Genomic DNA, 27300 nt, shown 5'->3' with positions numbered 1-27300 from the left:
TCGCCATGGCGTTGTCAGACTGTACTTGTACTGGCCTGCCCTGAATAATGTCCTGAGCCAGAGTGAGGGCTTTGTAGATGGCTCGGAGGGCCAGGACGTTGACTAGTAGGACCCCTTCAGTGGAATTCCAATTACCCTGGAAGGAGTTCTGGCCGGTCACTGCACCCCACCCACGGAGGCTTGCCTCCGTGGTGAGGAGCACCCAATCCGGGATCCAGAAGGGGTGACCCTTGTAGGTGGGACGTCTGCAACCACCAGGAGAGGGATAGACGAACTTTCGAAGAGAGGACTATCATCTTGGATCTGATGAGATGGGACAGCCCATTCCACCTGGAGAGGATTAGGTGTAGGGGCCTGGAGTGGAACTGAGCGAACTCCACCATGCTGAAGGTGGATACCATGGACTCCAAAGTCTGCATTGCTGAGTGAATTCCCACACGGCGACTTTGGTGTAACTTGCGCACTTGTAGCTGTAGTGTGGAGATTTTGTCTGCTGTCAGGAAGATTCTCTGAACTTGAGAATCCAGAAAGGCTCCCAGATGTACCATACTTTGAGAAGGGGTCAGGGAGTACTTTTTCCAGTTGATCAACCAGGCGTGTTGTTGTAGAAAGGCCATGGTTATCTGTAGATGGCGGTGAAGGACCTGTGGAGAGTGTGTTAACTTCAAGAGATCATTCAAGTATGGGAATAGTCTGATCCCCTGACGACAAAGGTGGGCTGCCATAAATGCCATGATCTTGGTAAAGACCAGCGGAGCTGTAGAAATCCCAGAAGGCAGTGCTTGAAATTGGAAATATTGCTGTAAGACAGCAAACTGGAGATATTGCTGATGAGAGGCTGCTATAGGTACATACAGGTAAGCGTCCTGAATGTCCAAAGACACCCCCAGGTTCCATAGCTAGGACAATAGAGCAGAGGGTTTCCATACAAAACCTGGGCACTCTGATAAACTTGTTCAGAGACTCGCGATTGAGGATAGGTCGATGAGACCCATTGGGCTTCTGAAGCAAGAAAAGGTTTGAGTAATAACTGGTCCCTTGCTGTGACAATCAGACTGGAATTATCACCCACGAGTGCAGCAAGGACTGAATGGCAGTCTGGAGGAGCAGAGCTTTGCTCGGGTCTGATGGAGGGCCTGTGTAAAAGAACTGCTGGGGGGGTTATCTCAGGAATGAGGGGGTGTACCCGTGAGAGACTACTTCTGTGATGGTCTGACGCCAGAACTGGACAAACTGAAGAAGTCAGCCTCCCACCCCTGAGATTCCCCCCTTGGGAGGGCCGCCCCATCAGGCTGAAGGCTTATCCTCGGATTTAGCAGCTGGACATCTAGTAGCCCAGGCCTGCTTGGTCGTTAGCTTGGAGGTCTTTGTGGAAATAACTGATCTTCAGCTTTTCCCTGGGGATGAAAGGATCTAAAGGATGACATCCGAGGCCTTATTGTAGATGCTGAGGGCAGGAAATCCATCTTAGAAGCTGCCAAGGTAGCCACAATCTTGTCCAACTGTGGGCCAAACAGGATCTCCCCAGTGTAAGGCAGTGATTCCAAGGCCTTCAGTCTTCCATGAACAAAGCCAAATGATATGGCAGGCTACCACCGAAGTAGTAGATGCCTTGGAAGCTAGAAGACCAGAATCCAAAGCCACTTCTCCTAAATCTAAATCGGAGGCTGCATCCCTGATGTGCGAGATGTAGGACAGCTGTTCCCGAGAAGCATCAGAAGGAAATTAGTTCTCTAGAGCATCTGCCCAGCTCTTAATGGCTTTGGCCACCCAGGCAGTAGCCATGGCTGAATGAGTAATAGCTCTTGTAAGAGAATACACAGATTTGAGGCAAGCTTCAATCCTTCTATCCGCCGACTCCTTTAAGGAGGATGCTGTAAGGATAGGTAAAGTAGATCCTATAACTAGACATGTCACGTGGGAATCCAGTGCTGGGAAAACATCCCATTTAGCGCAATCAGCTGCTGGAATAGGATAAAAAGGAACCAGGCATTTTGGCAGCTGGAACTCTTTACTTGGTGTATTCCATGCCTCGCTCATGAGTTCAGAAAGCTGATCAGAGTGAGGAAATTCCACCAAAACCACTTTCTGTCTCTGTGGCTCTTTTGCCTTAGGAATGGGATCTGCATCCTCTATTTGAAAAATTGATTTGACAGCCCTAACTAGTGCAGGTACATTCAATTTAGACTGAAGTTCCTCCTCCCTCGAAGGGGACTCAGTGTGAGAGAGAACTGTGTGGACTGTGAGGATAACACAGCATGTTTAGTAGTTTTACTGGGTAAGGGCCTCTGCACTGAGGTAGAGAGCATGTCTACCCATGGAGGAAACATAGGAATTACTGGCATCAGTGGGTGTACCTGTTGTGGCCTAGGGACTGCTAGGTGGTCCGCAATATTTCCCAACACCTGTGAAAAGGAAGCTCAGGGGGGTTCCTGAGCAGGGGCTGACTGGCCTGGGGTAGTATGACAAGATGCACTTAGACAACCTTGAATTAAATCCTCCTGGATTAATCCTGCTGAACAGGACCTGCACGAGACCAGTATAGGAGTAGCAGACATAGCTGCAAGGAGAGTATAACACAATATGGCACTGATCAGTATGCAACACATACAGTATGTGACAGCCTTCACAAATACAAGTAGATGTGAAGTACAGTGAGCCCCCTATACACCAGTATTCCAGGATTATTGTGAAAGAAAAAGGTATAAACTGTGATAAAGTGAAGAATCATGTTAAAGCATGACTCCATTTTGTGTTCAAATGCTAAGAAGAAATGATATTCTGTGTGAGACATTGTGCCTGAGAAGGGCCTCATTCCTTATCTATCTATTCTAGCTCTTAGGAATGTTTTTATATAGAATGGCTTATGTTAGCCAATTAAGGCTATAGTAGAGTGTATTCATCCTTTGTATTCAATTCTGATTTATATGACAGGAAAGATAAGAGCTTATATGGTCCTATTGAGAACAATGGTGTATGTTATGAAAATACTGCCTTATACCAATGATGTATTGTCTCTAAGACTAGACATAGCTAATAAATCCCTTGAGAGGTCATAGAGATTTATAGCTATAGATAGTAGTACTATTTGTTTATTGATAAGTTAGGCAATACTGCCATCTACTGATGATGTATGTAATGCTTGGAATATGCTAAATATATTCATATATCTTTTAATTAGGTAGATAAGAAAATTTGTTGCACATGTGCAGACTAGATTTCTTTGTCTCTTTGTTAATTTGAGTGCTATAAAATAATCTGTCTGTCCAAAATAAAGGCAGAGTGGTTTTGGAAACACACAGGTCTTGTTGTTTCCCATCATTCTCTGGCCGTAAAATGCATTGTGTTAACTGGTGGCTGACCGCTGTATGTGAACTGTGGAGGATAAAGGGTCTATTAAGATCAGCGTTATCAGCTGACAGTAGAAAAAACAGACAGCAGTGCTAATCAAATACAATGCAGAGTGTAAAATATAACTGCAATGGGCACTAAATTCAACTACACAGACCACAGTGGCTGGTAGGAAATAGCATTGTATAACCTGGCTCCTAGGAGAGGTATACAGGGAGACTGGACGCATTGTTCCCAAAGACCTGTGGCTACTCTGAAGAAATGGCCGCCGAGAGCCTCGGAGGGTGAAGGAGCAGCTCAGGGGCACCAAGACCACAGTGGAATGGTGGCCTGAGCTGGGGGAAGGGCCACAGGGAGAGGGCTGACCTCCCCTATGCTGACATCAACCACCGGGTTCCCTGGCCTCTGCTCTACCCTGCCCTGGTGTTCTAGTTGAGTCCCGGATGAACCGGAGTCTACATCAGCACCTCCGGTCTGTATCCTGAGACCAGAGGTAAGACTGCACATAGATGTGGATTATCGCGAGCAGGAACCCGTCTTACCTGTCCCCTGTGTCCCGGCTGCAGTCTGGGGTCCTCCTGTGGAGCCACGCTAGCCAGGCCCCCCTGGCCCCACCATAAGTGCTAAGCCTGGGGCTGGAGTTGCAGAGGGGTGATGGAGTAGCAATGATGGTGGCCAGAGGACTGCCTAGCGCTGCCTGCTCTTCAGGAAAAAAACAAAACAAAATAAAGCTTGGGCTGCTTAAAAGCAGCCTCACTATTGTAAATGGTGATCCAGCTCCTGACGGACATCAACGAAAACTGAATTGCCTCAGGCTGTGGGCGGAATATAGGAGGGAAGGACCGGAGCATCCTGGGACAGAAAGCTTAACTGTTGGTGTCCAGTTCCCCTAACCACCACCTATACCCCACTGTCTCCCCTGTGGCGCCCTATGGACCCTAAAGAAGAAAATGCATTAATATTTCAAAACAGTACAATAATAGAGTGAAATAGATTTGTCAAGGTAAGATTCAGTAGGTTAGATGTCCCATGACCCAGTTGTGGTATAGAAAAGTATCATCAATACAAGGACATGAAGAGCATCATTAATGTAATTTTCCTCACCTATCAGGTTGTGGCTAGAGGTTGCTAATTAACTGATGTCTTGCCACTGGAGCTTTAGCAAACTCATACCAACCACTGTCTTAGTTTGGCCATGTGTATAGTGCGTAGGGTTTTTTGTATAAAGTAAAAACATACCGAGTCAGTAATACTAGTGGTAGCCTAATGCAGGTAATCTAGATTTACAGTGCACACTGCATAATATCAAATGTAACAGACTGTTTTTTTTTGCTGTATAGGCCATCAATGAATGACTTTCTGATTATATGATTCCATAGAAAGGTTTGCTTCCCATTATGGCCCTAACTGTGGCGTTTGTGTATTCTCCCCGTGCTTGTGTGGGTTTCCTATAGGTACTCCAGTTTCCTCCCACACTCCAAAAATATACTGGTAAGTTAATTGGCTCCCGACAAAAACTAACCCTAGTATACAGTATATGTGTGCGTGTCTATGCGGCAGGGATAGATTGTAAGCTCCACTGGGACAGGAACTGATGTGAATAGCCAACTATTTTCTCTGTAATGCTCTGCGGCAGAATAAGCGCTTTATAAATAACTTAATACATAAATAATACAATGTAAATAAAAGAGATATGGCAGTGAAGAGAATTTACAGTTTGACCATTTCCTGTACACCTTGGAGCTCATTCAGAGCCGCTCGCTAGCAAAGCGGCCGCTCGTTGCTGCCGATGTTTGCAAATCTGCGCATGCGTATGATTCACAGTGCGCGTGTGCGAACTACACGGAGCAATCAGAGTCCGCTCGCACACACAGCAAAGACAGCCGAGTGTAATGAGTGACAGGAGAGGCCGTTTGTGGGTGGTAACAGGGGCAGGACACTAATAACGGGGGAGTGGAGGTGCGAACGCAGGCATGCCTGGGTGTTGCAACGCCGTTTCTACGGTGTGCATAATTAACAGGCAGCGTCATAGTACACGTCACCAGCCTTTTTTTTACACTGAAATCCTCCCAGTGCTTGCGGTAAGGTAAGGCAACCACAAGCGCTGCGAGCCCTTCCGATGGTTCTCGATGTACCAATGTTTTAATACACTTCCTGGAGATGACGTGCGCTAGTGGGCATCTCTACATACACTAATGGGCGTCTGCATACACAAAGTGCTTATGTCTTTCCGAGCGAGCGCCTGCCATGCCGCCACTTAGCTGAATTTGCATACGGGTCTGAATGAGCTCCCTTATGTAGTAGGGTCAAATGTAACAGTCATAGGCGAGATTCAGCTTTCTGCGATGGCTGGAACAGTCAGGCAAGTACACTGCCTGATAAATTTCCCCCGTACAGCATAGAAGTGCACTGGAAAATGAGTGATGTTTGGCTACCGTATTATAAGGTTTGTAGCCGAACATTGTGGCGGCAGATTGCAAGAACTGAATTTCCTCCAAAGAGTTACGTAAAGTTGTTAAAGCCAAGCTGGCAATGGACACCCCTATACATTAGACAGATGTAAGGAACAATCAGAATGATCAGTCTTCTTACCCTAAGTTCCTTTTGTGTGCTTAATTCAGTGAAGCAATGATAAAATGCTCTTTTAATTAATGCTGCTAATGTCTATGTATCTCTATGCATTAGGCTTTGCAGTCAAAGTGTACTCATCACTTACAGGCGGTTGAGCAGAGTCTGTTCGATCACATGACTGTGTATGGCAATCAGCAGCGGGGCGGAACCTACTCTAACATACCTGGAATTTTGTAAGCATTGTAATTTTAGTATCAGTATTGTAATGCAACATGTAGCAACATTGCTGTAGATATGTCTTGATGATTCGTCTTGAACCCAAAAAATTAACTCATTAAATATTTGTTGCTTTAATAAATGTGCACAATGTATCACAGTGGTGGCAGCACTTTTGCTGGAACAGCACCTCATTATTCAGATGTTATTATTTCACTAGCTCCTAGTCGATTCAATTCAGCGTGACGTTGAATAGCCCCGGGAAGTAGTTCCCCGATCTATTCAATTGACCGCGCTGTTAAGTCCGACTAGAACCACTTAAGTCAGAGAATGCTGGTTCTCACACCTTAAGCTGGGTGTTTAGTCGCACTAACCGGCATTCTTTGACTAATGTGCCGGCCGTGAGGCTGCTAGCGCCGCGTTAAGCCGGAAAACGGCCTCGCGGATGGCACTTACAGTAAGTCAGATTTCTGCTCGCACCTCAGGAGGGTGCGAGCAGATATCCTGTATTCGGAATTAACAGCGCGGTCAATTGCATAGCTCCAGGAACTCCTTCACAGTATAGGAACTAGCACTGTATATAAACAATGGGTACACGTTAAAAATTTCAATTAGTTTCAATTAGCTTTGGCATGCTGTTTATTAACCCAATGTCAAATTGAAAGGTTTGAGCAATACTGCTTTATTCTATACTGCATTATTTTTTTGTATTTTTATTATGATAAAATATTCATCTAGTTATAATGCCACACTCTCCAAACTGTATTAGTTTTTTTTCCCCTAAAATGACAATATATTGATATTGGTTGAAAAAAAAAAGAATAATAACCTTAATGATGATAATAATAATAATTAATAGTTATATAGATTCATATTTGTGTTAATATTTTATTTGTCCTTTGGATCTGTGATGAAAGCACAAAAGGTACAGCTGGAAGAAACACCATGCCACAAAATTGCATAGAATTTTTACCTCAAAATAAAATGAATTTGTGAAATTTAAACCAATTAGAAATAAACAACCTAATTACATAGGTACCTTTTATTCCTACGACTTTGACATATAAAATCACAATGTCCATTAAATCATTCACAATATTGATACCATGTTTAATATAACATTCATTTTGCAATTTTAGACAATGCCCCTTTAGTGTGTGAGCTTTTATGAACATAAAAAAATGGAGACCGGTCAATTCAAAATGGCCGGCATTTGTTAAAGAGATTTGTGTCAAACTGTTTTTTTTACTTGGAGAACCCAAGCTAATCTCAGTAGTATATAGATAACCAAAGTATGCAATCTAGAATATTCACTGTATATGTGTCATTGTACATGACAAAAAATTCACCATGAACGATTTCACACTTAACACGTAACAGGGCAATCACAAAAAAGGCACAAAACTAGTACATCAGAAAGACCTTTTTGTTTTAATTGTTTAAAATCTAGTTCAAGTAATATTAAAGCATGTCTGATGCATACATACTGTGAAGGCAGCATTTTGTGGCTTTCAGCATATCGCTTCAGTGATGTCACAAATTCCTAGTGATATGATGGGCTGATTCCTTATGAATAATTGCTCAGTAGACAAAATGGCTGCCTGTACCGTATATAGGTGACAGATACGCTTTAAGATTGTTACTTATACTTGTTTCACGGTCATAGCCAAAATGCAAGATGCGTAACACATTACATTACTAATGCAAAAAAGTGTCACTTCTTAGATATAGTATAAAAATGTATATACAGTAAATTACTAGAACAAATGTCTTTTTTTTTTTAATTAGTACAGTCAATATGTATATCTCACATAATATGATAGTTTATTTAGGAATTAAATGGGGATTTACTGTATATTTGTGTTAGTAGAACTATCAAATGTCAAAGCACAGTAGCTTTACTTTCAGATAACTGCTTTACTTCATTCAAACTTTCAAAATCAAGTTTCAGAAAAAATTCAGACTTTTATCTATTGCCCCGGCCTACTTTATACTGTATCAAATGCTGCTCAGCTGGCATCGGCAATATGAGACTTATACAGTAGTATGCCGGCCAGCTGGCATTGGCAATTTCAGAAATAATGTGAGTACACACTGAGCGATGTGTACCCAGCCGATATGTCGGCCCGACATGATACACATCAGAACGAGGTATTGAAGGATGGAACGATACCTCGTTCCGTCCTTCATTACCTGCGACGGGGCTGCTTGCGATATCGTCCGGTTGGACATGCAGCACGACCGACCGGACAATGTCACAAGCAACCGCAGAAGCGCGCATATTGGCCGTACACACTGAGCAATGCGGCCGATATATCGTTCCAATCGGCTAGAAACTACATATGGCGCCGATATCGCTCCAGTGTGTACCCAGCATTATACTATAGAATGCTGCTCAGCTGGCAAAATCAGTCTTATACTGTAGTATGCTGGCCAGCTGGCATTGGCAATAGCAGACTTATACTGTGGTATGCTGATCAGCTGGCAATATCAGACTTAGGGGTGGATTTACTAAGCTGTGTTAGGCGATAAAGTGAACAGTGAGAGGGTTCCAGCCAATCAGCTCCTAAGTGCCATTTTTCAAACACAGCCTGTGACATGGCAGTTAGGAGCTGATTGGCTGGTACCTTATCACCGTTCACTTTATCTCCTAATACAGCTTAGTAAATAGACCCCATATACTGCAGTATGCTGATCAGCTGGCAATACCAGACTTATGGAGGGTATTCTATTAGGTGCGGGGTGGCACGCCCAGAGCTATTCAATTAATCGTAATTTTCCCTGTGCGGTAAACCATGAATTAACGACCGCTAACCCATAAATTCCTCACAAAGTGCTGGGATCTATGGGTTTCTCTGCAGGTTAACACAGATTATTCCTTACGTCTCCTGAGGTTGGGAGGAAACATTCGCCCTCTGGGGCTTAGGCAGCGTGTGCAATTAGCTGCAGGGTAACTGTAATCTTTTCCCACTCCCCAGGGTTCATCTGCAGCACAGGGGAAAAAAACACATTTACATACAATTTTCATAATACTATCAAAAATAAACCCCAAAATTGGAACACCTTATAAACACTGGGGCCGATGGAGAACTGAACACAAGTTGATCGCAATTGTACCCGCATTGCATGAACTGAACTAAATGCATATATTCGCCCACACGGTATGCTGAGTTGTATGACTCTACCACCCCTATCCATACTCATAGTTTCATAGCCATCGTCGTTATCAGTGTGCACCTTGTACCAGCCAGAGTGCGCCTGACAATTGGCGTATTTACGTGTCTGCACGGCTCTGCTTAGCCCGCGGTTCTGTGGACATCCTCAATAACAGTGGCAGCTCTGAAGCTGGGGCAGCAGCGCAGGTCTAAAACTAAAAAAAGGGGGAGCTACACCAACTGCACCCCCAAGCGCTGCCCCAACATCGCCGACTGGGAGTCGGCAGGAAGCCACCGCGGACCAGCATCCGCAGAAGCGACTTTACACAGTTTGCGTACATACCTGTCCTATTCTGAGTAAGACACAACTTGGCCAGATGTCTTTCCGTGGAATGGAGTTCCGTAGCGTGAACTGTGGCAAAGTGACCGCACGGAACCGTCCTGACCTGTGGCAGTGTCGTAGGCTGTATCTAAAGCTGTGTGCAATTCTGAGTCGTGCGTATGGGGTAGGGATGCTTGTTTCTGACAGATCTCTTGCATCTAGCATGGGCTGGTGCAAGTGCAGATACTAATGACTGATGTGGCGGCCGGCGTAACATCAATGTGTGGTACGGGTTTCTGCTTGCACACGCCCGATCCCCCATATTGCAGTAGCTGAACAAATACTCACATTAGTATAAAGTAGTAAATCAGGTCTCCGCAGCTGCCTGCAACTACAGCTTATTTGGGGTAGATGTACTAAGCCTTGGAGAGAGATAAAAGTACCAACCAATCAGCTCCTGTCATTTTTCAAACACAGCCTGTGAAGTGGCAGTTAGATTCTGATTGGTTGGTACTTTATCTCTCTACAAGGCTTAGTACATCTCACTCTCTATGAGCTACCCAGAGTCAGCCCCTTAGGGGTATATTTACGTGTATAAGGTGCATGTTTATAGAAGTGGAGATGTTTCCCATAGCAACCAATCAGATTCTAGCCATTATCTTCTAGAAGGTGCTAGATAAATGATAAGTACAAACTGATTGGCTGCTATGGGCAACACCTCTATTTCTATACACCCGCACCTTAGCAAATATACCTCTATGTCTCTTTTTGTCTTTAGTCCTCTCTCAGGGGTGGTCCTTCATTGAGGCTAGTCATTGCCCTACAGGGGAAGCTAACTGTGGTAAAGGTACTAACAAAGTGTAACTTTTCCTTTTTCTACCACTGTTTAAAATAACCTGAGTGAGGAAATCCTGTCATGTTTTTGTGGTGATGAGGGGGATTGACACTTTTTTTTGTGTCATGGAGCAGATTGTTTTGGGCCACATCTGGGAAAATGCCCACAGTGTTTTTGTGCTCATTGTCCCATCCCGGCAGTGGGCGGGCTAGCCCTAGAGGTAATTCGAAACGGCCCATGCAGCCATTAACATTTGGCAGTCACAGCAGCATGTGACAGTTTTAGTTGGCATTATGTTTTATTATGGGTGGTGCCAGTTTTAGAATAAGAACTGTTTATGGGGGTGATGTGGCGCCACCCAACCTGCACCCAAGGCGTCCACCCTGCTTTTCCGAGCATGCTTTGGGCCAGAACATGTGCAATGAAACCCCACGTGACAATATGGACAATTCACCAGCATATTTAACACAATGCTTTCATATGAAGTAAACTGTATTTCTCATGTTTTATTCTTTGCATGAAAAATGTAAATGTATATATTTCAGTATCTGTGTTCTTGAGTATCTCAGTATCACTTTAGTGCACAGTTGTAAACCAGGTGCGTTCTTCCTTTTAAATTATTACTGCTTTAAGTCTATGGGCTAAATCTCCAACGTATGTTTTCTGTTACTTATTTTGAAGACAACTATAACTATCACCAGTGCCGCAACTAGGGGTAAGCGGGCGGTGCCGTCGCACAGAGCGAAGGCCCCTGTGGGCGGCATCGTCACTGCCCCATGGCACCTGTATGTGGCTTGCTGGGTGCCTGGATCTGGCGGTCCCGCCCCCTAGGCGTGATGTCATCACATCACAGGTTTAGGGGGCGGGAACGCCACAGGGCTGCATAGAGCCCTGGTACAGCACTGACTATCATTAAGTTACCTGAGAAGTAAAATTAGCTTTCGTACGCGCAAGTTAAACTAGTGAAAACAGATGTCTGACTGGTTGCTATGAGTTACGTAATTGTGCGGTTTGCTAGTCTTGACATTTAAAAACTACAGAAAAGTGGGTACAATGTGATGTCACTTCCTGTTCAAGAGGAAGGAGAATCACATGGTGCCACCTTTTTTATGTGCTAGTGTTTACTGTAAAAGCTTGAACTACAGTATTTAGCATATTCTCTCCTATGGGAAATAATTAAAAATAGAATATATCTCCTTATATTCATTTTTACATTAAAACAATCTAGCTTAATATATATATATAAATAAAGCTAATAAACAATAATGGTGAAAAACCAATGTTTTGACATCTTTCATATATTAAGATGAAGTATGACATTTAAGTCATAGATGCAGTACAAATATATTCATACAATTAGTGTAATCTCCAACCCTCAGATAACTACAAATGGGGTACAGTAATGAAAATATTTACATTTCCTGCTGTGCTGAATTGGTGATTAAACATACCAACTTTGCAGCACTTTTGGACATGCAACAAAGGGACATGAGCTGTCTAATGCTTCTGAATCAGATGGGTAGGCCGTACATTAACCCCTCACCACCAGAGATCTATCCAATAGCCCACGGTTGGGATGGGACGACATACTGTAGTGACTGATTCAGAGATGGATGCAATGTGGGCATACAGTCAAAATGGGTGTTGCAGGCAGTGGAGCTGGGGGTTTTTGCCACTGGATGGATTAGCGACGGCAGTCGCAAGAAGGATTTCTATGCAAAGTGAGTGACAGGCAGTCAGCGTTTGGGGGAGGGAACAAGGGGTGGTTAGGCTCTGCAAATTAATTTGCAGCTGCAGAAGCCCCCGGCATCTTAGGAAAGCCGCTCTGCCTGAGACAGTATACGCTTACTCAGAAGTTCAAGTTAGAGTTGAGCGATATGGTTTCCCTGGAAATTCCTGGTTCCGATTCAACTGAGTCCAAGTTCGGATCACTTTGGGGTTCCGAGTAGAACAGCGTCCCTACTCGGATCTTTTTGCAACTCAGAACTCGGATTTAAAAACCGGATCTCGCATGTTTTGGATTGCATTTAAGTTCGGACCTTGTGATGTACTTGATGTTAATAATACGAAAGCAACAAATTAAATGATTTTAGCTGTTTATATAGATCTTTAAGGAAATCTAAACCAGAAACCGAATCAAAACACTTGAGGGTGATTTGCCAAATATGCGATGATGATTTAGAACCAAAACCAAAACACAGGGATCTGTGCACATCTCAATTCTTAATGCACAAGACGGCGGTCATTAGCATATTTTCGCAAGTGTATATGAAATCGCAACGGGATTTTCATCCATTTCTGAAACAAGCCATAGCCTTCAACTCGGGTCTATCCTCCTTATATTGGGGCATGGTTAAATGCCTCAAGGATTTAATCATTGAGGTAATGCTTAGGTCTGGGATTATAGATAGGGATAAGCCCACCCACCCATGTCATAGAGCACCGGTCAGTTACATGAGACGCTGGCAGCCTTTTGTGGGCTACTGACCAATTAACTAGAATCCAGTCTCATATATTACAACTTTTAATCACAAAATGACTTGATGCTGTTACTAGTGCACTGACTGTATGTATTCTCTTGAATATTGGTTCTTCCTACAGAATTCCCCATCAAAAACTGCCCTACTGTGTGTATTGGATAGGTGAACTTTAAAAGCTGCAATTTCCAGATAACTAAATACATTTAATTTATTACACATTAGTCATTTTAACTACAATTCAGAGTAAGCTGCAATTTTGTGGCCCAAATGTAAGCCAAAACGAAAATATTGCCGTAATTGCAGTAATCATCAACCAGTAGCAAGTAGTAACAAAAACCCCACACAGCAGACATGTGTTTTATTATTTTATTTGAAATACTCAACAAAATCCCTCATTACCACATTAAGCAGAGCCACAACATTAATGAATGACCTTAACTGACCTTACAGAAGTGGGGCAGAACTTGGTAAGAACGATAAACTGGGCAGGGGGATGCCACCCTACCAGGGCACCCCTGCCTTTCCTTAAAAAAAAATCCCATCAAGGATGCTGTACCACCTTACAAATCCTCCCTTTTGAGCAGAGCAGGGGGGCGCAGGAGAATCTAGTACCAGCCATGCCTGCAGGTGTACACACAAACTGCCAATCACAATGCTTCTGTTGCAACCACCCTGATTGGCTGTTCCTGTTTTACCCCCTTTCATCCATTTCAGTTGTGGCTCCACTAAAATGCTGATATTTTGTTCTCACACAGGTTTTTCTCTGCATTTTATATCCAATTGAACTACTTTATGACTGAAGAAGGGAATAATGAATTGGTAAACAAGAGATTTTTGTGAGTATTTATTTGAAATAAAATCATCATTTAAAGTCTGTGTGTTTTTGCTACCAGGCAATAATATTGTGCAACTACATGTATCAGAGGCCCTGCAGCCTGCTGCTGCTTACTGCCACATTATCACAGGGGGAAATCAAACTGCAGATCACCCTATTGTAGAAGGATACAGCACTCAATGTGCCCCTGATTAGCGGGTTACCCATTCCAGGTCCTGGTATTGATTCCTTTTTGTTTAAAACCAGGCATTCATTAGCTGCACCTCTTAAAGGCATGTCTGAACATGCGGCCTATTCTAAATTGGTCTTATACCTTAAGGTATAACCTTACACCCACACCTTATGCGTGCAATTCCCTACTGCGCATATCTTGTTATAAAACGCCCATATCTGACATGTCTGTCGGTGGCCACAAATGTAAGTCACAGTATATAGATCTGACAGTTTTGCCATCTTTTACTGCAGTTTGTCACTATTCCTGCTACTTCCTTACCCAACATGCAATAATGCTTTCAGTTCAAGCAGAGTTCCGTCACCACGACAGGACTTATTTTTGAGTATAGCACAATATTGTTAACTTATATTTCTTCGGGTTTTCTGTTTGCGTTGTTTACAGTTTTTAAAAAAAATCTACATGAACTACAGTACTTTAAAATCAATATTTTTGAACCTGCAAAATATATTTATATATATATATCTATATTTTTTTAATTTATATCCAAAGACTACTTCAACGTACAGAACGACACTAATTAATATCACAGGGAGGGGGGGAGGGGGTTATATTACACGTCTCTTTGTTACTAATTTGCAGAATCTAACCAACACAATAGATTCTTTGTTCAAACATGCACGACTGACTCTCCTTTTTTGTTCCGTGGGGTTCACTCCCCATAAAAATCCCACATGTTCATCACATCTCTGTGTACGCGATATGCTGTGGGTCCATAAATATTTGCTGCAGAGGTCTCAGACACTTTTGACCCCAGTTCTCAAAGACATATCCATTATCTCTTATTTTACAGGTACATAAAATATCAAAACAGCAAGCAACCAGTGCCTGCAAAAGCAACAAGTTGAATCTCTCAGTGCAAACATAAAGCCAATAAATAGCTGTTTAGGTGCAGCTAGAAAACAAAAAACCAATGGAGACATCTATGAAACTATTGTACAGATTTCTGTGCAGAAAAGCTATGGCCGACCGTAGCTGCCAATCAGGTGCCTGCTTTCATTTTCTAGAGTGGACTAGAGCAATGAGCACTAAAATCTGATTGGTTTCTTGGGGAAACCTCATTTTTACAGAGATTAATGTAGAACAGTTTTCATGAATGCCCATACTGTTCTGTCTTACTCCAACTCAGGTCTTCAGGCCTGTAGCCCACTGTAGTAGCGGTTCCATGAGAATATCTGTGTACTTGATACTACACGAAATAAAAGTCTTTTTGACGCATTCGTAACAGTGTGCATGGCCAGGAAGTCAGTTTTTTGCCTACTCAAAAACACCAACAAAGAAGCAATATATAATAAAGTATACATGTTAATCCCTACACAACAAACGCACCAAGACTGGGAAAAATATTAAATACTAAAATAAAAATGGATTGCTGAGTGCAATAGAAAATTGCTTCTCTTGGAAGTGTGCATTAAAAAGAGCACTGTAAGCTTCCGGCATGAATTGCCATCCAGAGTCAGCATCCACATTGCAAACAATACGTAAAGAGCAATGCGGAAATGACTCCCTGACGACACTAAAAATATTGCAATGGCTCAGTCCCAGTTAGAGTGATGTATCCAACGGTTTGTCCAGAGTTTCCTCCTCTCCTTCCTCCTCGTGATCCTGACTTTTGTGATTGCCCAAATTTGAAGACTTCCCGCTGTCAGGCGTTAAGAGGGCAGAGCTGTGCTCTCCGTCTTCGCTGAACTTCCCCTTCATTGCCTCTTGTACAAACTCCTGGATTTCCATCGGAAGTCGTTTGAATTTGTCCTGGTATTCCTGATCAAGTTCAACCTGAAACTGGAACACACAATAGGAGAAAATGTAACTTAAGATTTCCAGTTGTGTGGTCAGTGGTGTAGTCAGTGGTATAATCAGTGGTGTAGTCAGTGGTGTAGTCAGTGGTATAATCAGTGGTGTAATCAGTGGTGTAGTCAGTGGTATAATCAGTGGTGTAGTCAGTGGTATAATCAGTGGTGTAGTCAGTGGTGTAGTCAGTGGTATAATCAGTGGTGTAGTCAGTGGTATAATCAGTGGTGTAGTCAGTGGTGTAGTCAGTGGTATAATCAGTGGTGTAGTCAGTGGTATAAGCAGTGGTGTAGTCAGTGGTATAATCAGTGGTGTATTCAGTGGTGCAATCAGTGGTGTAGTCAGTAGTGTAATCAGTGGTGTAGTCAGTGGAATAATCAGTGGTGTAGTCAGTGATGTAATCAGTGGTGTAGTCAGTGGTATAATCAGTGGTGTAGTCAGTTGTGTAATCAGTGGTGTAGTCAGTGGTGTAGTCAGTGGTGTAGTCAGTGGTGTAGTCAGTGGAATAATCAGTGGTGTAGTCAGTGGAATAATCAGTGGTGTAGTCAGTGGTATAATCAGTGGTGTAGTCAGTGGTATAATCAGTGGTGTAGTCAGTGGAATAATCAGTGGTGTAGTCAGTGGAATAATCAGTGGTGTAATCAGTGGTGTAGTCAGTGGTATAATCAGTGGTGCAGTCAGTGGTGTAATCAGTGGTGCAATCAGTGGTGCAGTCAGTGGTGTAGTCAGTGGTGTAGTCAGTGGTGTAGTCAGTGGTGTAATCAGTGGTGTAGTCAGTGGTATAATCAGTGGTGTAGTCAGTGGTGTAGTCAGTGGTGTAGTCAGTGGAATAATCAGTGGTGTAGTCAGTGGTGTAGTCAGTGGTGTATTCAGTGGTGCAATCAGTGGTGTAGTCAGTAGTGTAATCAGTGGTGTAGTCAGTGGAATAATCAGTGGTGTAGTCAGTGATGTAATCAGTGGAATAATCAGTGGTGTAGTCAGTGGAATAATCAGAGGTGTAGTCAGTGGTATAATCAGTGGTGTAGTCAGTGGTATAATCAGTGGTGTAGTCAGTGGAATAATCAGTGGTGTAGTCAGTGGAATAATCAGTGGTGTAGTCAGTGGTATAGTCAGTGGTATAATCAGTGGTGCAGTCAGTGGTGCAATCAGTGGTGTAGTCAGTGGTGTAGTCAGTGGTGTAGTCAGTGGTATAATCAGTGGTGTAGTCAGTGGTGTAATCAGTGGTGTAGTCAGTGGTATAATCAGTGGTGTAGTCAGTGGTGTAGTCAGTGGAATAATCAGTGGTGTAGTCAGTGGTGTAGTCAGTGGTGTAGTCAGTGGTGCAATCAGTGGTCTAGTCAGTAGTGTAATCAGTAGTGTAATCAGTGGTGTAGTCAGTGGTGTAGTCAGTGGAATAATCAGTGGTGTAGTCAGTGGTATAATCAGTGGTGTAGTCAGTGGAATAATCAGTGGTGTAGTCAGTGGAATAATCAGTGGTGTAGTCAGTGGAATAATCAGTGGTGTAGTCAGTGGTATAATCAGTGGTGTAGTCAGTGGTATAATCAGTGGTGTAATCAGTGGTGCAATCAGTGGTGTAGTCAGTGGTGTAGTCAGTGGTGTAGTCAGTGGTGTAATCAGTGGTGTAGTCAGTGGTATAATCAGTGGTGTAGTCAGTGGTGTAGTCAGTGGAATAATCAGTGGTGTAGTCAGTGGTATAATCAGTGGTGTAGTCAGTGGTATAATCAGTGGAATAATCAGTGGTGTAGTCAGTGGAATAATCAGTGGTGTAGTCAGTGGTATAATCAGTGGTGTAGTCAGTGGTATAATCAGTGGTGCAGTCAGTGGTGTAATCAGTGGTGCAATCAGTGGTGTAGTCAGTGGTGTAGTCAGTGGTGTAATCAGTGGTGTAGTCAGTGGTATAATCAGTGGTGTAGTCAGTGGTGTAGTCAGTGGAATAATCAATGGTGTAGTCAGTGGAATAATCAGTGGTGTAGTTAGTGGTATAATCAGTGGTGTAATCAGTGGTGTAGTCAGTGGAATAATCAATGGGATAGTCAGTGGTGTAGTCAGTGGAATAATCAGTGGTGTAGTCAGTGGTGTAGTCAGTGGAATAATCAGTGGTGTAGTCAGTGGTATAGTCCGTGGTGTAGTCCGTGGTGTAGTCAGTGGTGTAGTCAGTGGTGTAGTCAGTGGTGTAGTCAGTGGTATAATCAGTGGTGTAATCAGTGGTGTAGTCAGTGGAATAATCAGTGGTGTAGTCAGTGGTGTAGTCAGAACGTTTTGGGACCCAGTTTAAAATGTGCGTTCAACTCATGCATGATTTCACAAAGCAGTATAATGTATCAGACATAAGGGTATATAAAAAAATCACCTAGGTTGTGTATAGAATTCCAATGCAGTATATATTAGTACACAGTAATATAAAAGTACAGAAAGGACACATAGTGCGGGTACCAACATCATCGGGACTTCCTTTGATGTCAAAAGACCTTAGTTTCTTTAAAATGCTGGTTGTAAACATTTTGAGGTCTAGAATATCCTGAACTTGACAGATATAGTTATCAGACACCAAACTTTTATTTCTTATAGTTCAATGCAATTGTAAATAAAATATCTCCCACTATAGTGTCCGACATAAGATAAAACAGAGGAGCTCTGACATTTATGTTCTTAGACTAGGGAAAAGTAAGCTGAGTACTGTATATAAATACTTCTTACTAATTCTGAGCAAACTTGAATTCACTGAGCAGCATATCATATGACGATAACAAAATAGCAACTCTTTTCTAGGTGATAACTCTCCTAGGGGCCCGTTCATTATCAGGGGACGGATGGCCCCTCGATAATTAAGTATCCAATTTGCTGCAAGTAGCAGCAGTAGATACAAAATTACCGGAGCAATTCAACATTGCTCAGTTGCGGAGACAGCTGCTCCGAAGATCAGCTGTCCCTGTGTTCCCTAACTTGAAACTTAGCACTGCCAAGTCTCAGTGTTAGTGCGCATCTGAAGAATTGGGTTCACGCATGCGCGCCTAATGTCCGACTTCCAGCGGAAGGAGCTGAAAAAGGGCGGAGGGACTCTTGACCTCATTCAGAGTCGGTCGTTAGCGGCCGCTCGGTCGTACGCATCCGATGTTTCCAAACCACGCATGCGTACGGTTAGTTGTGCGCAAGTGCGTACGAGGCTTTGTGATCCAAAATGCTGTAGACCGTATGGCTTACGAGCAGGAAGTGGCCTCCGAGAGTTGATTGACATGAAAGGCCGTTTGTGGGTGGTGACGGGGGTGGTGGTCTGAAAACGCAGGCCTTCTTCACCGTTTTAGGAGCGTACATAAATTACCTGCTATGACCGACATAGAAGGCCGGAAGTAGTAAAACGTCACTCTGCGAGCAGGTTAGAGGCCTGGCTGATTGTACAGCTTAAGGTTGGGTACGTGCTCTCTCAAGCCCCAGAGTACAATCGATACTATCGAATGTTACTGATGTTCGGAGTGATGTTTCTATTTTGAGCCACACAATGCAAGCAGCTAATAATCGTTTGTTGTAGCTAATAACACTGCTAATTGGCATGTAATTGATTCAGCTGCGTTTGCATTAGTGAATAATAAGAATAAATATGTCTCATGAGGATGGCTTATTCTATGCGTTTTTTTGGTAATTTTTGGAGTAATTTGCACACAACACAAGCGGCCGCAACCATCAGAAGAAAATTAACATACAGCGACAGACAATGACTGACAACGATTGACTCGATCGCTAGCTGCTATCACTCGTTAGCTAGAGGAGGTGCATTGTTCACGTATGGCGTCACTTTGGTTACGACCAACCGTCGTGCGATCGCTTCCTTTTTCAGTTTTGCGGTCATTAGGCATACGACCGAGCGGCCGCTTACGACAGACTCTGAATGAGGTCCTCTTTCCCACAGGAAAGGAGCAGGGACCAGGAACAAATGTCATCTGAAAATGGCGAAGATTCCTGCTATCAAGCTTTGAAAATGTCATTTTTGTGGACCTTGATGAATTTAGCTCTCCGTATAGGGACAGCGGGCCAGATCGGGGCCTTTATAATGAATGGCAAAATCTACACAAGTAGGTGAAAATTTAAATTTTCATCTAATTTTGTGAAAATTAAGGGATACTGAATGGACTCCATAATAGGATAAATGTAATATTTACTCACAAGAACTGATCTCACAAGTAGGGCACCTGGCTTTCCCACTAGAATTATTCACCTCCAAATTGGTTATTTTCCCACATTTCAAATGACTGGGGCACCCAAATTAACAGGATCAAGTGATATCACCAAGACTGTGGCACCTGGGACCCCTTAACCACCTGCCAGTCCAACCCCTAGCCCCCCCCCCACGACCAGCATATCTTGCGTCTCAAATGATCAGCGTATAATAGTGCCACCGCTATAAGGTATATATACCAGGGGACAAGATAGACTACCTGGTATCTGTCTCTGGGCCTAACTCAGACCCGCTCGCGAGCACAGGACACTCGCAAGCGGGTCGATGGTGCCCTAATGCGCATGCGCACAATGGAGGGAGCTCCGTCGTGCGCATGCGCGAGACCCACATAGCGACAGCCAAGCTGTCGCTATGGGTCTCGCACCAAAGGGGGCGTGCTGTCGATGGTGATTGACAACACGCCCTCTTTGGTGGGCGTGCCGGGGGCGTTGCTGCCCAGACGGAGGCGTTCCCATGGGAACGCCTTCCGTCTGGAGCCGGCCCCACTGACATCACTAGTGATGTCAGTGGGAGTGCTTTTGGCTCTGATAGAGCCAAAAGCACTCCTGGGCTTGCGGCAACGAGACCCTACCGCAGGGTCTCATCGCAAGCCCGATGGTTGCGATGGTCTTGACCATCGCGACCATCATCATGGACGCTCGCATAAGCTGTGGGTGGTAACCCACAGCTATGCGAGCGTCCAAGAGGCCGCTCCATTTTTAGGTAGGACGGCCCTGATTCAGAGCGAGTGCTCTGGTCAGAGCGTCCGGCACTGAATCAGGCCCTCTGTGTGCAGCAGCTGTGCCTTATATTGCTATGGCTATGGTGCTATACAATACATTCATGTTGGTTTAGCTACTTTTGACAGTATTTTGTCTAATTTTTGGTAAAAACATAACTACACTTTATTAATTACACCTGTGCACCTGCTCATTAATGCAAATATTTTATCACCCAATCATTTGGCAGCCATGCAATATATTTAAAACAATGTAGACATGGTCAAGAGGTTCAGTTTTTCAGGCCAAAATCAAGTTACAACCAATCAGCTTCCAACTGTCATTTTACAGGCTGTGCTAGAAAATAGTAGCTGCTTGGTTGCTACGAGCAACTTCTCCAATTTAATTTTTTTGTTTTAATAAGACCTTTGGATTCTACCTGGTGAAGGAGACCGACCTCCTCCAGGGAGAAGTATGTAGTGTGAGTATGAATGTGTGTGTGCGCATGAATGTGTAATCAAAGCATAAATCCTTCGCTGTGCGTGTCTTGTCTTTTTTTTATATTCTCTTACAGTGGGGGTACAGGTGCCAGCGGCCTGCTGGCACTTGTAGTTCTACAAATGCTGCAGGGCAGGTTTGCCGGGACCTGTAGTTCCACTGTAAAAAAAACAATATTATTTCTAAATTACACACAATTACACCCGCACTCACCCCCACCATGGGTGCAGGGAAGAGCTCAGGGCTGGTTGACCCTCAGGAGGGCGGGGGATCTCATTTAATGGGGTACCCATTTTCTGAGGATTGCCACTCCTAGACTGACCAATTTGAGATTGGTTAATGCTTTGACCCTCACAAGTCCAGGACTGGTTATGCTTTGTTATGGATATGCTGTACACTGAAGCCTGCACAGATCACACTGATCTGTGCAGTGCTTTAGCAGAACACGCAGCTCACAGGCAGTTCTGTTCATTTCCTCTATTCTGCTCTGTGCTCTATCGTGTTTACAAACAGATTCTTAGTAAATCCGTGAGTTTTATTCCTGTCTATGGAAAGTACTCGCGTGTTGGTTCAATGGGCAATTGACTTCTATTTGCGTGTTTTGCCATTTATTTCATTGCGGAATCGTGTTTTTGCAAATGTTTGCCTTAATATATATCCAAGTTGCAAAACACGGTTCTTAGTAAATATACCCCGTAGTGTTGGTTTCAACATAGTCAAGAAAATCTTGAATAATTTAGTCATGCAATTTACTGCTTGCTGCTTTCTGAGGCTTCAGATGTTTGAACTATTTTTAGTTTAATTAGGTGTCCATAAAAGGTAGCAAACTGAATGCTGTAAAAACTAAACTACTTTCCATACACACAACAAATATAGCTTAGTGCAAGTGACAACGACAAGATTCCCACGACTGTCCTACATAATGCGGCATGAAATTATGACTGGACATACTATATTATATTTCTTACAGAAAGTGGAGAACAAAATGCATTTTAATCTTAGACGATACATGCACTGTACTTTAGTGACGTGAGGTGGGGTAAATGGCTGGGGAGGCACTGTCTAATATCAGAGCCAGAAGTACACATACATATATGAACCCGGGGGTTAATGTGGGCATTATACAAAGGTGCAGCAGTATATAGTGCTGGAAATTTAGTGCGTTTTGATCAGGGATATGCACTAAAGGTAGACAGGGGAGGCAGTGCCTCACCTGCAATACACTTTTTACTCCAGAGTTTTGACTATAAAAATGATTAGAATAATACAAAGACGATATTTATAATATTTTCTTTACACTTTTCTTATAATTTTTATAGTCAAAACTGTGGAGTATGCCTAAGCATGACAGGAGAGGCTCTGCCTCACCTGCTGTACATACATGAAATAATACAACTATGTTTTTCCTCACAGCATAACTCCCTATAACATATTCTGCTTTCCCTCAATCTTAGCTTACCCTTTCTGACATATGTTACCCTATAGCTGCATATCTGTGGCGTAACTCTTGGTTTGTGTCCTATCATCTCACTTTTTATCCTCACAGATGTAGCTTACATCACTAATCTATCCCATTTTTATCTCCATTTGTCTATATTCATTTTTTTCTACCCTTAACAGAAAGCGGGAAACAGAGCCGGCCCTAGGCATAGACTAACTAAGCAAATGCCTAGGGCATTTGGAATGCCATGGGGCATCCAAGCCTACCTAGGGCCGGTGGAGGTTTGGTGCAGGCATCGGCCAGGGCTGCCGGTTGGGCAGAGACTTTGGCAGCTGCTACTGCCGCTGCTCAGTGTCCATGATCGGAGTTTACCTGACAGCTCCAATCGGGCCTGGCAGCAGCAAACAGAGAGTGGGCAGTGGCGGTACTGCTGGCGGCAATATGCGGGGGCGGGGCACCTGGACAGCAGCCAGTGGTTAGCGCCGGGTTGGCTCTGGGGCGTCACACAATCAAAATGAGCTTCTGCGCATTGGGCAGAGGCTCATTCAGAACTATAAGTAAATGGTCGCGGGAGAGTTGCTGCATCATGGGTTTTGCGGAGCTCGGAGTAGTCAGTCACACCTCATGGCTCTGGGCTCCGACCCCAGCAATAATCACACATAGCTGACAGGAAAAGCGGGTCCGCCTTGCTGGACCTCAAGTCGGACGGCTCTGCAGGCTGCGATCAAGCAAAGTAAATTTGGAACTAGGGGGGCGCTGTGCTGGGTGACGGCCCCTTCCTTGAGGCCACACCCATGTTTCACGATCCCACGGGGAGGGGAGCATCACCCAAAATCATGCCTAGGGCACTAATTTAGCTAGGGCCGGCTCTGGCGGGAAAGAAGACGGTCTCTTCTCATATCCACTGACCATCAGTGAACTACCACATATCTTGTTTGCTGATCTTATTACATATTTCAGCCACTCTTATCATTCTAGCTTACCACCCCTCCTGCTAGCTCTGCAGTGACTGCCCCAGGGGCGTACCTATAATGGGTGCATGGTGTGCCAGGCACAAGGGCCCCTGGGTCCAGGGAGGCCGGCACCGCATACCCTGCTCCCATAGTATTACTTACCTCTCCGGAGTCCCACGTCGGCGTGGGGGTCCGGCACTGTAAAAACGACTGAAAAATGGATCGCAGCGGCCATTTTCTCGGTGACCTGCGCATACTCTTTAGACTCTGGGCGCACTCTAGTGCTCAAAGTCTATAACTCCGGTGCTGACCACGCACAGCTCAGTGCGCTGCCGGCCACCGGACAGAGGGGAGGGGGCCTGTGTTGTCGGAGACTGCACACGGGCCCCCTCCACTCTAGAAACGCCCCTGGACTGCCCTCTTCTCCCCACTTGTGGGCCTGATTCAGACCCGCTCGCGAGCGCACAGCACTCGCAAGCAGGTCGATGGTCCCCCACTGCGCATGGGCACGTCGGACCAGGCTACGGTGTGCGTATGTGCGAGCCCTGGAGCGAGAGAAAAATTCTCTCACTCCAGGACTCACTACAAAAGGGGCGGCTGTCGATGTTGATTAACTGCTCGCCCCGTTTGTAGGCGGGGCGAGGGGGTGGCTACACAAATGGAGGCGTTCCTGAAGTGATGTCAGTAGGTGGACTTCCTGCTCTATTAGAGCAGGAAGTCCACTGGGGTTTGTGGCCACGAGACCCTACCACAAGGGTCTCGTCGCAAGCCCGATGGTCGCGATGGTCTTGACCATCGCGACCATCACCTGGCCACTCGCATAAGCAGCCAGGAGGCCGTCTTTAAAACAAAAAAGGGACGCCCTGATTCAGAGCGAGCGCTCTCAAAGAGCGTCCGGCTCTGAATCAGGCCCTGTGTCCACCCATATCCCCTATAGATTTTAAGTTCATATGTGCAGGGCCCTCTTCCCTTTGTGTTCTCCAAATATTTATGCTAACTGCACACTGTAATGCTGTATATATGTAATATTATGTTGTATATTGTCTCTATTAGTCTTTTCCTTATGCATCCTGTTGTCATTTTGTTTTTTTGTATTCAGAAGTACATAAGCATATAGATAACAGGAAATTAATACAAAGACATAAATTAAAAAATAAAAATGCAACAGAACCATTTTGGTGTCTAATAGCCAAAAGATAATAAACAACAACAACCTTTCTAATTTATTTTATAGTTATTACATTTCCATGGGATAAAATGTGTTGTTGATCTTAATGTTGTCGACAGTCAATATACTGTACAGACAGCATTAGATGGGAGGGAGATTGCTGACACTATTGTAATGTTATATAAAGCATTGTAACAGTGTTGGCATTATACCTTTAAACATAATCAGCAAAGTATCATGTTTAAAGTTATAATGCCGTTACTGTTACAATGCGTTAGATAACAGTACTGTTATCTTGTGTAGGCAATCTCATACTTATTGTTGACAGCATTAGGATCGACCAAATAACTACTGTACTTCCAAATTTTGCACTTATAAGACTTAAACTAGACTGACACAGGTCTATTTGTTAAACAGCAAAAATCCCTAGCTCACAAGGGATTTCACAAGCAATAGATTGCCCAAAGCATGGGGAAGCCTGTTTTACAATGGTCTCACCATCTCAGGATGGCGATTAAAATAAAAATAATTAATGCTTAATGATATTTAACAAGATTTGGGAAAGCCACGCATCCTAGCTTGTTGGGAAGAATCATCTGATTATAGGCACTTCTTGGGGATTTTTGTTTCCAGAAATGGGTAACAATTACAGAATGATGTTTATCAAAAAAAATTATTATTGGGTATCAAAAATGGGATAGTGCAAAATACGTGCACATCATCTTATAGGCCAAATTTAAGTGTCAAACACTTTATAACGAGATCTTTACCTTTGCAAAACAAAAAGGCATTAGATTATCTGTTATATAGCAGGTGCGGGTTTCATACCCTAATAGATATGGATGTTGTACTTTTATGTCAGATCTTGATCATGCCAAACACATTACAAAATCAGCTGAAGCTCTGCATCAAAATGATTCTTAGGGGTAAATTTACTAAAGTTAAGAGTTTTTAGAAGTGGAGATGTTGCCCATAGCAACCAATCAGATTCTATCTATTATCTTCTAGAAGGTGCTAGTTAAATGTTAAGTAGAATCTGATTGGTTGCTATGGGAAAATATCCATATCTAAAAACTATCACTTTAGTAAATTTACCCCTAAGAGTTTAATTGCATGAGGTGGGACATTGGGCTCTCAACTATTATATGGTTTTATGATTTTTAGAAGTTTTTATGTTGAGTTATACTTGCTCATTGAATGTCTTAAGTGTTGCTTAAATACAATGAATCAGTTTGCTGCTAGGAATAAAGTAGTTATGACTAACCTAGCTATGCAGAAGAAAAAAAGAGTTACTGTACGTACAACTAGACAATGGAACATTTAAATTCTTAATGTAATTAAGTGATGTGCTATAAGCAGCACAAAACGATGGATTGGAAATGTCATTAGAATACAGACCCTCTTAGTAGGTTAGCAAAGTAATGTGTGCGTGAGTGTACAGTACAGTAATACTTCAGTGTAAAGTTTAATCCTATATATTTTCCATACTGATGGGCCTTTCTCTCAGTTGCACACAATTCTGAATGCTGACGGATCTTGCGATTTTATACAAAGTGTGTATGTGTCGCATCCTGCATACACAACTTAGTGCAATTACCAGCTGTTTTGAGTTGGCTGCGCACCATCTGCTTCTCACCTAGAGCTCAATGTAATATACAGTATTGTATATTTTACCTATCGTCATGCTGTCAGCATCATTTTCTGTTTGTTGTATGTACTTATTCGGTGTAAACTCCACCTACTGTAGTGTTCAGCCCGATGTCAGCTTAGTTTAAACCTCAAAGGCTTCCACCGAAGCTCCCCAATGCACCCTGGGTATATGATAGCACAGGTCCACCACTTTACCTCATGTACTCAATCAAAACAGGCGCAGTTATATTCTCCCCTTTGTATCTGCCAGGGGAGTAGCATGAGCTCCAGGCACCAAAATGGACAGAGGTCGCCATTCAGGGTTCCGGAAGTCATGGGACGCTTGCACAGTATAACGTCCACCAGTTAGTTTTATCTCGTGTTTGTTTGTTCTATACCCTAAATAAGTTACGAATCTGATATCCATTTCTACATTTCATGCTCCCTCAAACTGCAGAGATTTCCTCCTCTCCGGCCCTCCCTCCTCTGTGATCATCTTCTGTCACCTCCCCTTTCCTGTCAGATTGATTACATTCACTTCTCACCTCTTTAATTCCCTCCCCTCTCTTCCCTGTGATCGGCTCTTTGCCCCTCCCCTCTACTTTCTTATTGGCTTCTGTGACCACCCCTCTCCGCTCCTTTTCTTATTGGCTTCTGTCACTGGCCCTCTCTGCTTGGCTTTGCTCTTCCCCTCTCCTTTCTTAATGACTTCTGTCACCACCCATCTCTGATGGGCGCTTTCCTATCTGATCCACACCCTCCGTATATTCTCATTCATTCATGCTTCAATGGACTTAAAAGTGACACATCTGAGGTACAATCCTAAACTTAAATTTTAAGGTAAGAGTTTAAAAAAAGTCACTGCTTTGCTATTTAAAGTAATGAGGGTGATAC

General features: G+C 43.6%; 1 protein-coding gene across 3 annotated transcripts in view; it reads right to left on the bottom strand.

The window, feature by feature from the left end:
* Nucleotides 1-8780: 8780 nt before the first annotated feature.
* The window catches only part of PLCB1 (phospholipase C beta 1), an 808463-nt gene continuing 789943 nt past the window's right edge, over nt 8781-27300 (bottom strand). For 2 of the 3 annotated variants that reach the window (XM_088478041.1, XM_088478042.1), the window contains exon 32: nt 8781-15773. In XM_088478041.1, the coding sequence (XP_088334167.1) occupies nt 15543-15773 (231 nt within the window). In that variant the 3' untranslated portion in view covers nt 8781-15542. Of the gene's footprint in view, nt 15780-27300 lie in introns of all 3 variants that reach the window. The other variant, XM_088478043.1, reaches the window with a different exon arrangement.

This window comes from Taudactylus pleione, unplaced genomic scaffold, assembly GCF_031769625.1.
Source record: "Taudactylus pleione unplaced genomic scaffold, aTauple2 ptg000206l, whole genome shotgun sequence".
Lineage (NCBI taxonomy): Eukaryota > Metazoa > Chordata > Amphibia > Anura > Myobatrachidae > Taudactylus > Taudactylus pleione.
The sequence above is the reverse complement of the archived record's forward strand: the minus strand, read 5'-3'. Positions and strand labels throughout refer to the sequence as shown.